This window comes from Hippoglossus hippoglossus, chromosome 5, assembly GCF_009819705.1.
Source record: "Hippoglossus hippoglossus isolate fHipHip1 chromosome 5, fHipHip1.pri, whole genome shotgun sequence".
In the NCBI taxonomy this organism is placed as follows: Eukaryota; Metazoa; Chordata; class Actinopteri; order Pleuronectiformes; family Pleuronectidae; genus Hippoglossus; species Hippoglossus hippoglossus.
This window is the reverse complement of record NC_047155.1, coordinates 28,596,488-28,608,538: the sequence shown is the minus strand read 5'-3', so window position 1 is coordinate 28,608,538 and position 12,051 is coordinate 28,596,488. Positions and strand designations below refer to the sequence as shown.

General features: G+C 40.8%; 1 protein-coding gene across 1 annotated transcript; it reads right to left on the bottom strand.

Annotated features, from left to right (window-relative positions):
• Nucleotides 1–8,842: 8,842 nt before the first annotated feature.
• Nucleotides 8,843–11,183, bottom strand: LOC117761283 (guanine nucleotide exchange factor for Rab-3A-like). The gene is made up of 3 exons (XM_034585009.1): nucleotides 10,762–11,183; nucleotides 9,098–9,281; nucleotides 8,843–8,977 (listed from the first exon to the last, which is right to left on the bottom strand). Exons 1-3 carry the CDS (start codon nucleotides 10,764–10,766, stop codon nucleotides 8,843–8,845), a joined length of 324 nt encoding a protein of 107 aa, XP_034440900.1. The 5' UTR covers nucleotides 10,767–11,183.
• Between the last annotated feature and the right edge of the window lie 868 nt (nucleotides 11,184–12,051).

Genomic DNA, 12,051 nt, shown 5'->3' with positions numbered 1-12,051 from the left:
ATTTGGTCTGGCTCACCAGCATCCCCAATGCTACTGTCTAGCCTGGTAGCTAGTGACTTGAAACAATCAAAGACAAACTGATAAATGGCTGATTCTCCCACGCTGCTGTAGCTCAGCTAAACAATGTTCCCCTGAGTAACCCCATAATATAGGTTATTTTAGCACTGTATGTGCAAAAACACTTGGGAAGACAAGCTCTGCATGTTGGTCAAAAATTAAAAGGGATTTTCAAGTATCAAAAAAGTGTAGTAAAGCTTTCAATTCATTAATTGTTTCAGAGCACCCCAACATACTAGGAATTTAAAGATCGTTGTACTTTGCCAATTTGGATGGATGGAAATTTTGTCCAGAGGGTAACATGCCTCTTACCCATTATCAGCTGGGATTAGTTCAACTCTCAAAGGATAGGTGGTATAGATCATGAATGGCTGGATTAAAAATTGAATGTCAAAATATGGGTGAATGTTCCAAACTGCAAAATTATAATTTAGTGTCATGGTCTGCATTTTGATTTTAACATTACAATAGTAAATTAACTATATTTCCTCAATATCTTTATAGTTGCCTTGCTAAGTGTCTCTCTCTTTGTTAAACTGCATCCCAAAAAATCAATAACTCAAATTTAATCCTGCTGTCTGAAAAAGGCACCTTGGGAAGAGAGGGTGTGTTGAATAATACCAGCTGGGTCCACGGTGTTCAGTTCAATTGTGGTTAACAGATGAACCCAAAAGCATAACACTGTCTCAAAGTGACCATGATTAAAAGAAGGATTTTTTTCTAAATGTCTTGGAATGATAAATGATGAATTGGGGGGAGAATAACTCCAGCAGGTGATGCAAAGGGAGAGGTGGTGGATGGCTGAGATAAGCACTGAAGAGCTGGCAGGCAAGGGAAGGAAGTGAGAAGTAGTTGGACACAACCAGCTTGTACTGGAGGAACTGAGCAATCGGTGCAGCTGTTGAGTGAGATACCTGGTTAGCAGGGAATGATTCTAGTGTAAAGGAAGACAAAGATTAGTATTAGCGAAGACAGACAAGGAAGTTAAGTATGCATACTACTACATCACTTGATACCAAACTGGCAGAAGCAAAGAACTAGTGGAAATAGAACAAGGGATTAAAAAACTACTGGGCTGATGAGCTAATGGACTGATAGAGCTTCCCCTCAACCCCGACCAGTCTCCCAGTCTCTGCCACTGTATAGCACTCTCACAGGGAGGGTATTTCACAGGTTATAAATATTGCCTGGTTTTCTCAAAATATGACACAACTGAGTCTTGGTTTCATCATCACAAAGAAACTTGTTTCACACTATCCGAGGGTCCTTTGGGTTCTTTCATGTGTCTTTTACTGAGGAGATCTCTCGATTCAGGCCATTCTGCCATAAAGCCCAGGGGCCTCATTTATGGAGCAGTGCATAGGATTCATACTGAAAGTGTATGCGTGCAAAAGCCAAAGATGGTGTACACCAAAAAACATTTTAAAAATGTTTAAACGTGCGCATGCACACCTGAAAGCAATGGTCCCTTCATAAATCACATTCCACCTGGAAATGTGCATACGTGGATCTGTCTCATATCCCACCACATGCCCACATTCGACGTAAATGGTCAATGCAAAGCACCTCATGAATGCTGATGGGTATATACAACCCTGTTGATAAATGTTTTTTTATGTTGAATGGCATAGAGCGAGGAGAAGACCAAGTGGCGCTACTTGTCTGACACTGAAAGAAAGGTGCTTGTGATTGAGGTGAAGAAAGACATTATTTTTTGGCCACAGCACTGTGTGATGCAAGGAGGCCACAAGAGCATACAGCCTTTCCTTGCATGCGAGTGCCTCTGTAAGTGGCTGCATCCTGACTGAAGCAGTGATACAGACACAAAGAGACACCGTTAGAACAATACAAATAATAGAAGATGAGCAAAAACAAGTAAGTGTTTAACAAGTAAGTATTTATTTCTACATTTATTCATTTCTGAGTCCATATGTTATTGAAGCAAGTAGGCTTAACTAAGTAGGTCTAATTCTATCGTAAATGATTTACAATTTAATAATTTACATTTAATTTTTCTTCTTCACTAAGACAACATAAACAGCTCATTCATGGTATTGCATCAAATTATATTAATCAAAAAGCACATTAAAATTAATTAAACGGTAAACTAAAGGAGCATATTTTAATCAAGGACCTGAATCGAACTAATGAATATATTATTCAGCTGCAAGGTTTTCTTTAGACTGCATATGAGGTGAGAAGCAGTGAAGAGTAAAATCATTCAACCTGCACCTTTCCATTTAAAGGCTTTGAATACAGTCTACTCCTGGCTGTACTCCTCTATGACAAGTGAGCCTTTTGAAATGCAGCATTCCTGTGACACAATGTGATCTGTACCATAGATGAAAGTGCACATTCACGCTATTCACAGGAAGATCTCATTATCTGCTTTAATTAGATATTTTCTCTGAACATATTCCCCCTCGGACTTGCCCAAATTGACTTTTTTTCCTAAAAAGATATCAAAGTGCATGAAAGATCAGAAACCTTTCCTTATTCATGCCATAAAATAAGAAAGTTTGAAAAATTCTGAGAAATCTATTAAAGAGCGTTCATAGAGTAACTCATTATGCTTCCATATGGTATTTGACTATTGTTAGGCCAAATTAAAGAGGGTAAAGCAAACATAAGAGAGGACTGCAATGCTTTAAACTTCAACCCCAGTCTTTCATTATGGGGTGCCTCAAGGTCCAAGTTTATAGGAAAATCTACGGTGGCCTTTCAGGCAAAATTATTTTTGAAAGACTCTCTCTAGAGCCAGTGTTTAGCTTGTCCATTTTGGGCTACTGTAGATACATGACAGTGCAACTCTGTGGAAGAGTCTCCTAATGTATGCTTACATAAAGATGGTTGTCCACATTTGTTATCAAAAGAAAGAAGGAAATACATGTACAAAAAGAGTGGTTCAAACGTTATTTGTGGTTTCTGAATCTCATCAGCATAAAATATTTCATCCATTATATTGAATTTCATTTATATGGGGTGTGTAGGAGAGATCAGGAAAGACCAAACTACTTCCAACCACTTAACAAGCGACTGTGGTTTCAATAAGCAAACAAACAAGTAGCTACAGTATTTACAACAGAGCATTTTGCAGTTCACATTCAGTTCACGTCTCGTTGAAAAATGTTTTTGTTTTGTAGAATTTGTATCTGTTTAGATTTTTTTATTATCGGGTTTTGAGTGAAGATTGAGGGTCTGAATACAGTTCACCATGATAATCATCACATGTTCAGTTGAAGAGGGGGTCTGATATTGCTATAGTTGCCCCTTGCAAATGTAGATGAGAAAAGCAAGACAAGCTCAGCATGAAACAAGAGGAAACAAGGTGAAAGTGATGGCTTTAAAAAACAATTCTGTAGTCTATACATCTGTATGAGGTAAACAGTGTTGGTGATAACTGCCCCAGTTCTTCATACTATACTTCAAGGACTGTACAAGAAAAAAAATTATTAAAAACAATTTCAGAAAAAGTCAAAAGAAAGATGTAATGCCATTACCTTGAACATTATTAGTCATGTCATTACATCCAGCATCTAATATCCACTGTGTCCATTAATACACCCACTGCATAATCATCACATATCCAAGGTGTGAAAATGTAATTTATCATTTTTCAGAGGGTTCCTGAAGGAAATCAATCAGATTTTTTTGAGGATGCCTCTCTGCATTACATGAAGTACCATATTTGACAGATCTAATATTTGTCATTTCTGGTTCGTATCCATGCCCCTGTGGCCTCTGAGGCTCCTTTGTAGGATATTTTAATGACATTCACAAACTGTCACTTTGTCTGGATAATGTAAGTTGAACATCAATGAACAATGAATGAGATGCAAAAAGTGTTTTTCAACATGCATTCATCAATATCCAGGTATCAATTTGTATCACCCTGAACACAACTTAAAGAAGGTCTTTGAGCCTACCATGTTTAAAACCATGAGAAGGACGAACAGAAGTTTACAAGCTCTGACTAATTGACATTCTGGAAATGGCCCTCTGCTCCAAAAGTGCCAAGTGCGATCAGAAATTAAAGTGAGAGTTTCTTGTGTTTCACTGACTCCAGCTCTCCAGCTGAAATGTCGCAGTATTGACCTCGCTCAGCTCTGTCATGTAAGGAGAAAAAAAAAACATGGCAGTCTCAAACCAACCGCTCAGGTCTTCGAAGTATTTCAAGGGAACTTCACATTTTTAACCTTATTTCGATTCGTTGACCTTTAGCTGGAGTGGTCACAGATTGGATCCAAGGAGATTGCTTCCAGAATTGAAATGTGTGACAGAGCAGAGGCTGTTATTCCCCCTTTTTCCTTCTCATGAAAGACAGATGGTTTGCCTTCACTTTATGTTCCAGCTTTTCAACTCATGTTTTGATCATCCTCAAATATACAGTTATAATGCCTATTGTGGAGAAAATGCTTCTTTTTTTTTTTAAACGGCCCAGACTATATTCACCCCTAACAAATAATAATTGATTATTATGTTGGGCAAATTTGTAACTCCAAACAAAAGAAAAATGAGCAAACCAAGAAGCCCAAGTCATTATGGCATTTATGTTATATGTATGGATGTATGCTGATTTCGCAGTCAACGACACAGTGTCAGCAGCAGTGATATCCACAAAGTTAGCAATTGCTCCCAAAGAAATGAAGGGGAAGACGGTTAGAAAACACAGATAGACTCCTCGTCGGGGAATCGAACCCCGCTCTTCCGCGCGGCGCAGCAGCCGCTGATTGTTTAGATTGTTTAAACGGCCCTAAACAGTTTCCCATCTATTGTAGTGCTAAACCACTATGGACGTAATGCCCCTTCCGGCCACTGAACATGTTGGTGCATGAAGCATGATGGCTTCATCTCCGTCTCTCTTCCTAGACTTTTCTTTCAACTTCAGGGACTGAAGAAGAAGCGTCAGGAGTATCGATCTCAACAACAACTTTCTCTTTTTGTTTTATTCAACAAAGGTAAGAGACTGTTTGACGAAGGACCCGATAAGTGATTGGCAGATATGTGTGTCACATTGTCTTGGGTTAAGTCTATCCTTTTTATATTGAATAACAATGATGCCTGTGCTTTTCTGTTCCTGCTGCACATACAGTATAAAGTAGCATGAGATTAACTTTGCAACACCACGAAGAAACACTAATGTTATAAAGTTAATGTTATTTCAGTGGCAGATGAATGAAAGAACGAATGAAGAAATGAATGAATTTAATAATTAATTACAATGTAACAACAACAACACGAGACACTAGTCAACATCAGTAATGTTATTTACCGCTGGTATTTATTTCATTTTAGCTTCTACATAATAAAAATTTAAGCTGCGATACAGAATTATTATTTTTGGGGTACATTTTTGGTCACTTCAGGAAATATAATCATATTTTAAGAAGGAATTTCATTTATAGTGTTTTTAATATTTTCAAATGTCAGAAAAGGTACAATTTAATCAAAAAAGTATTAAGGATCAAGAAGATATAAATGCTTATTATATCTAATACTATTATTCTCTCATATTGCATGTCACAGGCCAGTATGCACAAAAAAACAACTTTTGGAAGGATCCAAGGGGTTTTCCGCAAGGGACCTCGAGGGTACCTCCGTCAGGATCCAACTGATGCTGCTAAACTCCTCAAGGACAACCCTGCTCTGCAGGACAAGTCTGCACCTCTGAGGGAGGACACGGTCAAACGAAATGCCATCACTGTTATCCGTCAAAGAGGAGGGGATCCCTCAGACAGGACAGAGTTTCTGGGGGAATATATTTGCAGTTTGGGAAATATAAGGGGAAATCCTTCCGGTGGCTTTAGAGAATGATGTAGGCTACACAATGTACCTCATCCAGCACCTAGAAAAAAATGAGGCTACAGGGGTGTCTATGAATGTAGGGCACAACAAGGACAGCATGTTGTCATTTGTGGGTTATGCCCACGAAATTAACGAAATCAAATCTGTTCGATCATATGAATAGGGTAAGCCCATAGCTCAAGTCGTGTCAGAGGATGAGCAGTTGGTTGGCTTTGGCTCTCGTGCCAAGAGCACCTGGCAAGAGGTTGTGGAGAGTAGGGCTGATGGCTAAACAGCCTTCATCATGAAGACCAAGTGCATTTCAGGGACTCTGATGTACAAACTGCAGCAGTACCTGAGAAAGAAAGAGTCAGCCTAAGTCTCCTCTCCACCAGCTCCTGCCTCAAATGCACCCAATGAAGCCATGAGTAGGATTTCTTTTTCAGTGTACATGAAATGTAGCTGTATTCGTTTACAAATGTCAAAATACAATGCAGTCATGTACCATGATTATTATAACCAAAATAAAATGTAGAAATACATTTTTACAATGCTCTTATCTCTTTCTGTCTTTGTCACAGTGATGGATGATGAGGAGGAGCTGGAGAGAGCAATGCAAAGCATATCACCCACCAGAAAACTGGTTGAGTGTTGTAAGTACATTTTTTGTTTCATTTTCTACCAAGTGAAAATTCTAGACAGATTTTGGCTAAAGCTTTGTTGTTAAATGAAAATCTTCTATACTAATGAATTTGTTTGTCTATTGCCAGCTGCTGCTCCATCATCATCAATGTCTGCTATACCAGGACGAGTCACAGGAATGGATACAAGTTTTTTAAACATTCACACCTGTTGGATTGAGCCAGATTTCCCTAGGACTGGCGCCGGTAACACGAGCCACAATGGTAAATGTAACTTGTTTCTAAATCTTCTATACATTCATGTTTAACCATAACCACTTATGTATTCTATACATTCATGTTTAATCATAATTATCTTATGCACTGTTGTAATATCAGTTGTATGTCACTTATGTATTAAAAAATGCATTTTATTATGCAGGTGTCTTTTCACCTTAGCCCCCTCCACATCTACAGTAAGGAAGACCTGTGCCTTTTCATCCTGAGCTGCAGTTTCTGGTGAAAGAGTTTATCAGTCCCCAGCAAAGTGAGAGGACTGTCTCTGCACCAGGTGTGTATCACAGGTTTTGAATAACAATGATGAAACTATTGCCCACATTTATAGGTAAATAGCTACATGATGGAATACAAAGAAAACTAGGGCTACGTTGTAGCACTAACAGGCCCGAGCACAGGCAATTTGAAGCCTGTTGCGGTTAGTGGAGAGAGCGATCATTGAACAAGCGCACGTCTCCGCGTTGCATGCGTTTTGCGCACTGCGGCAAGGACAAATGCTTCACTTGCCTGTTCACACAACTGTTGCCTAGTTGTATGTTTTTAGTTTTAGTTGTTAAAAGGGTTTTTTAGTAGTTTTTCCTTACTCTTGTTGAGGGTTAAGGGCAGAGGATGTCACACCATGTTAAAGCCCTATGAGACAAATTGTGATTTGTGAATATGGGCTATACAAATAAAATTTGATTGATTGATTGATTGACTCCCTGCGTCCGTCACGTGATGTCGATCCTTGCCTGCTAATTGCTCATTACGGTCCACGCTATCAATTGCACATCACACTGTGGAAATTTGATGTAAATCGAATGATAGTTGTAAAACAAAGCTTAATTCCTGTTGCCAGCAGGTGGCGCCATCACTATTATTACATACAGACTAATATATCTGTTCAAGAAGGGGCTCTGATGTAGCATGAGCAATTTTGTGTCAATTGGACAATGTTACAACAACTTAATTATCACACTGATCAGTAGGTGGCACTATGACCCTGCACTAATATTAATATATGGAGCTGTGCAGGTCAGGATTGTGATTATAGGTCACCATTTGGGGGCTGGTAGGATAATGCAGAGTGGATTCACAAAGTACTTCCTGTTTCATGGCGAATCAGTAGGTGGCGCTATGACACTGAGGAAATATTGACACATAGAGCTGTTCAGGCTTGGTCTCTGATCATGAGACAGAAGTTTGGCAGTGATAGGACAATGCACACTGGAGTTATGACAACATCGTCTCCTTTGGCGAAGGATGATCCTTCGCCGCACCTCAATGTTTACACGGTTTGAGGAAATGTCACGATTGTGACCATGATCCAATGACTTGACTGAGCTCATTTGAGCTGTATATTGTAAAGCAGCCAGGAGCAGTGCATCAAAGTATGAAACATGTCACTTCCTGTTGCCAGCAGGTGGCGCTGTGATTTTAAGTCATGATTTCTGTGTAGATGTCAGCAGGCCGGGACTCTTGTTTTACATGTCTAGTTTGGACTCGATTGGACCATGTATGTCCAAGATACAGAACCTCGTGTTTTGATGGCGTGTAATCAAACTTTGTCGCCACACCACGGTCACACCGTGTGACGAAAAATCGATCATTGAGGTAGTTTTCATCTCCGTCTTGCTGTGATGACACTCATCTCCATATGAAGTTGATCTGATGAAAGCCCTGGGACAAGTTCGTCAAAGTAAAAATGTGGAAAATGGCCAATATGGCCACTAAAGTCTAAATGGCGGGCTTCCTGTTGCTTTTTTCCAATTGCACCTCTGACCTTTTTTGTTTGTCTGGTCATGATACACCTGGGCTACGATTTTTGTGAAGATTGGTGAAAGCTAACTGAGGGGCTTTTCCTTAGATGGCGCTGTTGAGCCATTTTTCCACGCCCATTTCAAATTACTCCAGAATACAATTACTTTTTGGGGTTTTGAATTCCCTGCAAACTTTGGTAACAATTTGAGCATGTCTAGGCCCTGAAAAAGCCCCAAAAGGGAAATACAAATCCTTCGAAATACAATAGGGCCTCCCCCCGGAGGTGCTCGGGCTCTAATTATTAGGACTTGTGCATCACTCATCAGCAGGGCCTGAGACTCAGGTCAAAGTGCACTCAGCATGGAGCAATGATAACTGCTCACCTCATACAGACTGGCTGTGAGCTCCTCCAGCTCCTGCTCCAGCTGATTCCTGACTTGAGACAGACGCTCGCACTCCTTATCCTTCAGTTTCAGTTCCTGATATTTGTGGGAGAAAAGTGTCACAACCACATTGAACAAGGAAGAATTGCATTGTCGACTCTTTTTTTCAGGTCAAACTATGCTTCTGTGTGTTTGAAATGAAGAGGGTTACAACACCCTCTTTGCAGCGTCCAGCTGTTCCCTGAGGATCTCTGAGCCCTTCTCTCTGATTTCTTTTTCTCTGATTTCCAGTGAGGGGCTGCGGAGCAGACAGAGGTCGTCATGGTCTCTGCCGGAGGTGGACCCAGCCTGGCCTCCTCCCTCCACTCTGGACTCTGGCTCTGGATCCAGATCTACCAACCTGCACAACGGACACACAAAATAATGAACATGATTATTAAGTGAACATGAAGTTTTTCAAGTTACAACTGGGTCCATTATCTAAACCATTTATCCTCTTGGGGGATGCGGGGGAGATGGAGCTAGTCCCAGCTGACAGTGGGCGAGAGGCGGGGTAGAGTCTGGACAGGCCGCCAGCGTATCACAGGCCCAACATACAGAGGAAGTCAGAGTACATGGAGAAACCCAGGCATATACAAGGAGAACATGCAGACTTCAATCATTCCCTGGACCTTGCTGTGAGGCAACAGTGCTAACCACCGTACAACAATGCCACCCATTTTATATATTAAATATATATATTCTTTTTTTTATTTTTAAATAGCAAAGATTCCTAAGATGTTGACAAAGAAATGTAATTGAGGCTTGAACAAATACAACCAAATATACAGAACTTTAATTAAGAAAATAAAGATTTTTAATGTTGCACATCTTCTCTGCATTGTTCATTATTTTCAAATCCGTGAATATCAGCAAACAGACACTGGTAAGTCTGTTTGAGGCTCATGTCAGCTGATACTATATCGGCCAAGTACCGGTCGGACACTAACTTAAATGATAATGACTGATTACTCCACAATTTTATTGGTATTTAAGTCCTGCCCTGTTTGTTAGTGGCGTACAACATTGTGTTTGTGTATTAACTTCAAGATAACTCTGATACGATACATTCAAATGCAGTGTTAATGTTTAAAGTTTATAGGTTTAAGGTACAAGACGCAGATTCCCCATAGTCCTTCGAGTGCAGTTGATGTGGAACATGACAGCAGTCGCGCCCGAGCAACTGCTGCAGCCTCCCAGTCCCAACGATCCAGACAAATGCCACATGTGAGTGAATCGCGGGCTGACCAGCGGAGAAATGCTCGTCCCGTGTGAACAGCCAGGCGGCTGCGCGCTTGGGAACGGCGCTGCGCTGCCTCGCAGCCTCGCTGCGTCCGGTGTAAACCCGGCGTAACGAGTGGGGGGTGGGCCAAGGCCATGTAGGGAGACTTCCAGTGCCTTGTTACGACACAAAACCCAGGAAGCTCAATCGAGTCACTCAAGCATGACGTTTCTGACTTAGAGGAACTATAACAAAACGCGCAAGTGTTTTTTTCCCAGAGTTTTGGGGTTGGTAGACATGCCAGATACCCACATTAACCTGTAGAAGCACTAACAAAGTGGAATTTGCATGCTATGTCCCCTTTAAGCTAAAGTACTGCATCACAGGAGTCCCAGACCCCTGAGGGACCCGGACCACCGCCTCGGACCCTCTGCTACTATCTGGCAACGTTTCATTTGAAAGACTTTAGCTTGTTGGTCACTGCTGTTGTTGTTTGTGAAGTTTAAGGTGAAAGCAAATGCTAACAGTCATTTAGCAGCACTGTTAGCCTGCTAGTTAGCTTCAACTTTCTTTTTTTTTTTTAAATACGGAGAGGTTTCCCCTCAGTGTCCGCCCTTACCCCATCAGTGTCCGGGACAGCAGACCGACACAGCTCCCTCCTCTGTGTCCCCTGTGTCCTCTGTCCTCCAGCTGTCCTCCTCTGCGGCTAAATGATGGACAAACACTGCAGAAAGTGAAGCTTCGCTGCTTTCACTGAAACTAATCGCAGCTGTTTTAAATCTCAGCAGCCAGCGGAGGAATGCGGACGCTGACGTAGACACCGACAACAGCGACGGTCACAAAAACACGAGCAAGTTTGAATATAAAGAGCCGAATAAAGAAGTCAGACAGAGACAGGGGCTGATGCTGCTCCTGACATTTCTCTCATTGATTTACTCTCATCTCCGCGTTGTTGATCCCAGTGAAGAGAGGGAGCGTCTCTGCGCGTCCGCCTCCACACACACGTCACATGACCGCGCATCCACTCCCAGAGGCCTGTCCGGAGACCCCCATCCAAAAACTCATATACCAACATACCAACATACCCACATACCAACATACCCACAAACCCTAATACCCACATACCCTCATATCCATAAACACATTCATGACAAAATGTCGACTTGGTAGTCAGAACGCCACTAGAATTTTTGGCCAAAAATGAAGAAAAAAAAACACAACTTTATTTAATTTATAACTTGTTTACAAAAACGTCTAGTTCATTATAAAACAAATCGTGTTATTATACTCATAATAAATGCTAATGCTCATAAAAGTGTTGCTGTTAGAGTGAGACTTTCATTCATCTTTGGTGCATTCATCTTTATTAAAGGTCCAGTGTGTAAGATTTAGGTGAAAGGGATCTATTGGCAGAAAATAATCCTAGTGATGTTTTCAATTATCTAAATTGTATGAATTGTTGTTTTCTTTACCCTAGAGTGGACCATTTATATTTAAATACTTTATATTTACATCGAAAGCAGGTCCTCTCTATGGAGGAGTAGCCCAGACTGGGCAAACTAAACACCTTTTGAGTTTTTATACCAACTTTCATGTTCTTTTAAATTTGAAAAAACTTTCAGTTATGTAGATTGATCAAAGCCAAATGGGATCAAAGCCAAATTAAGTGACAGACCCCTTTATAGGGTTCAGGAATTGTAGAATTCCTTTGAACCACAGACCAATGTCTGTGGTTCAAAGGAACTTCAAAGGAACTTCACTAGAAGTTCCTTTGAAGTTACTTCACTAGAAGTTCCTTTGAAGTTACTTCACTAGAAGTTCCTTTGAAGAGACATTGAACCACAGGGTCTGTCACTTAATTTGATCATTTCACTTCTGCTGCAGGAGAGAGTGAGACGTGCTTTCACGA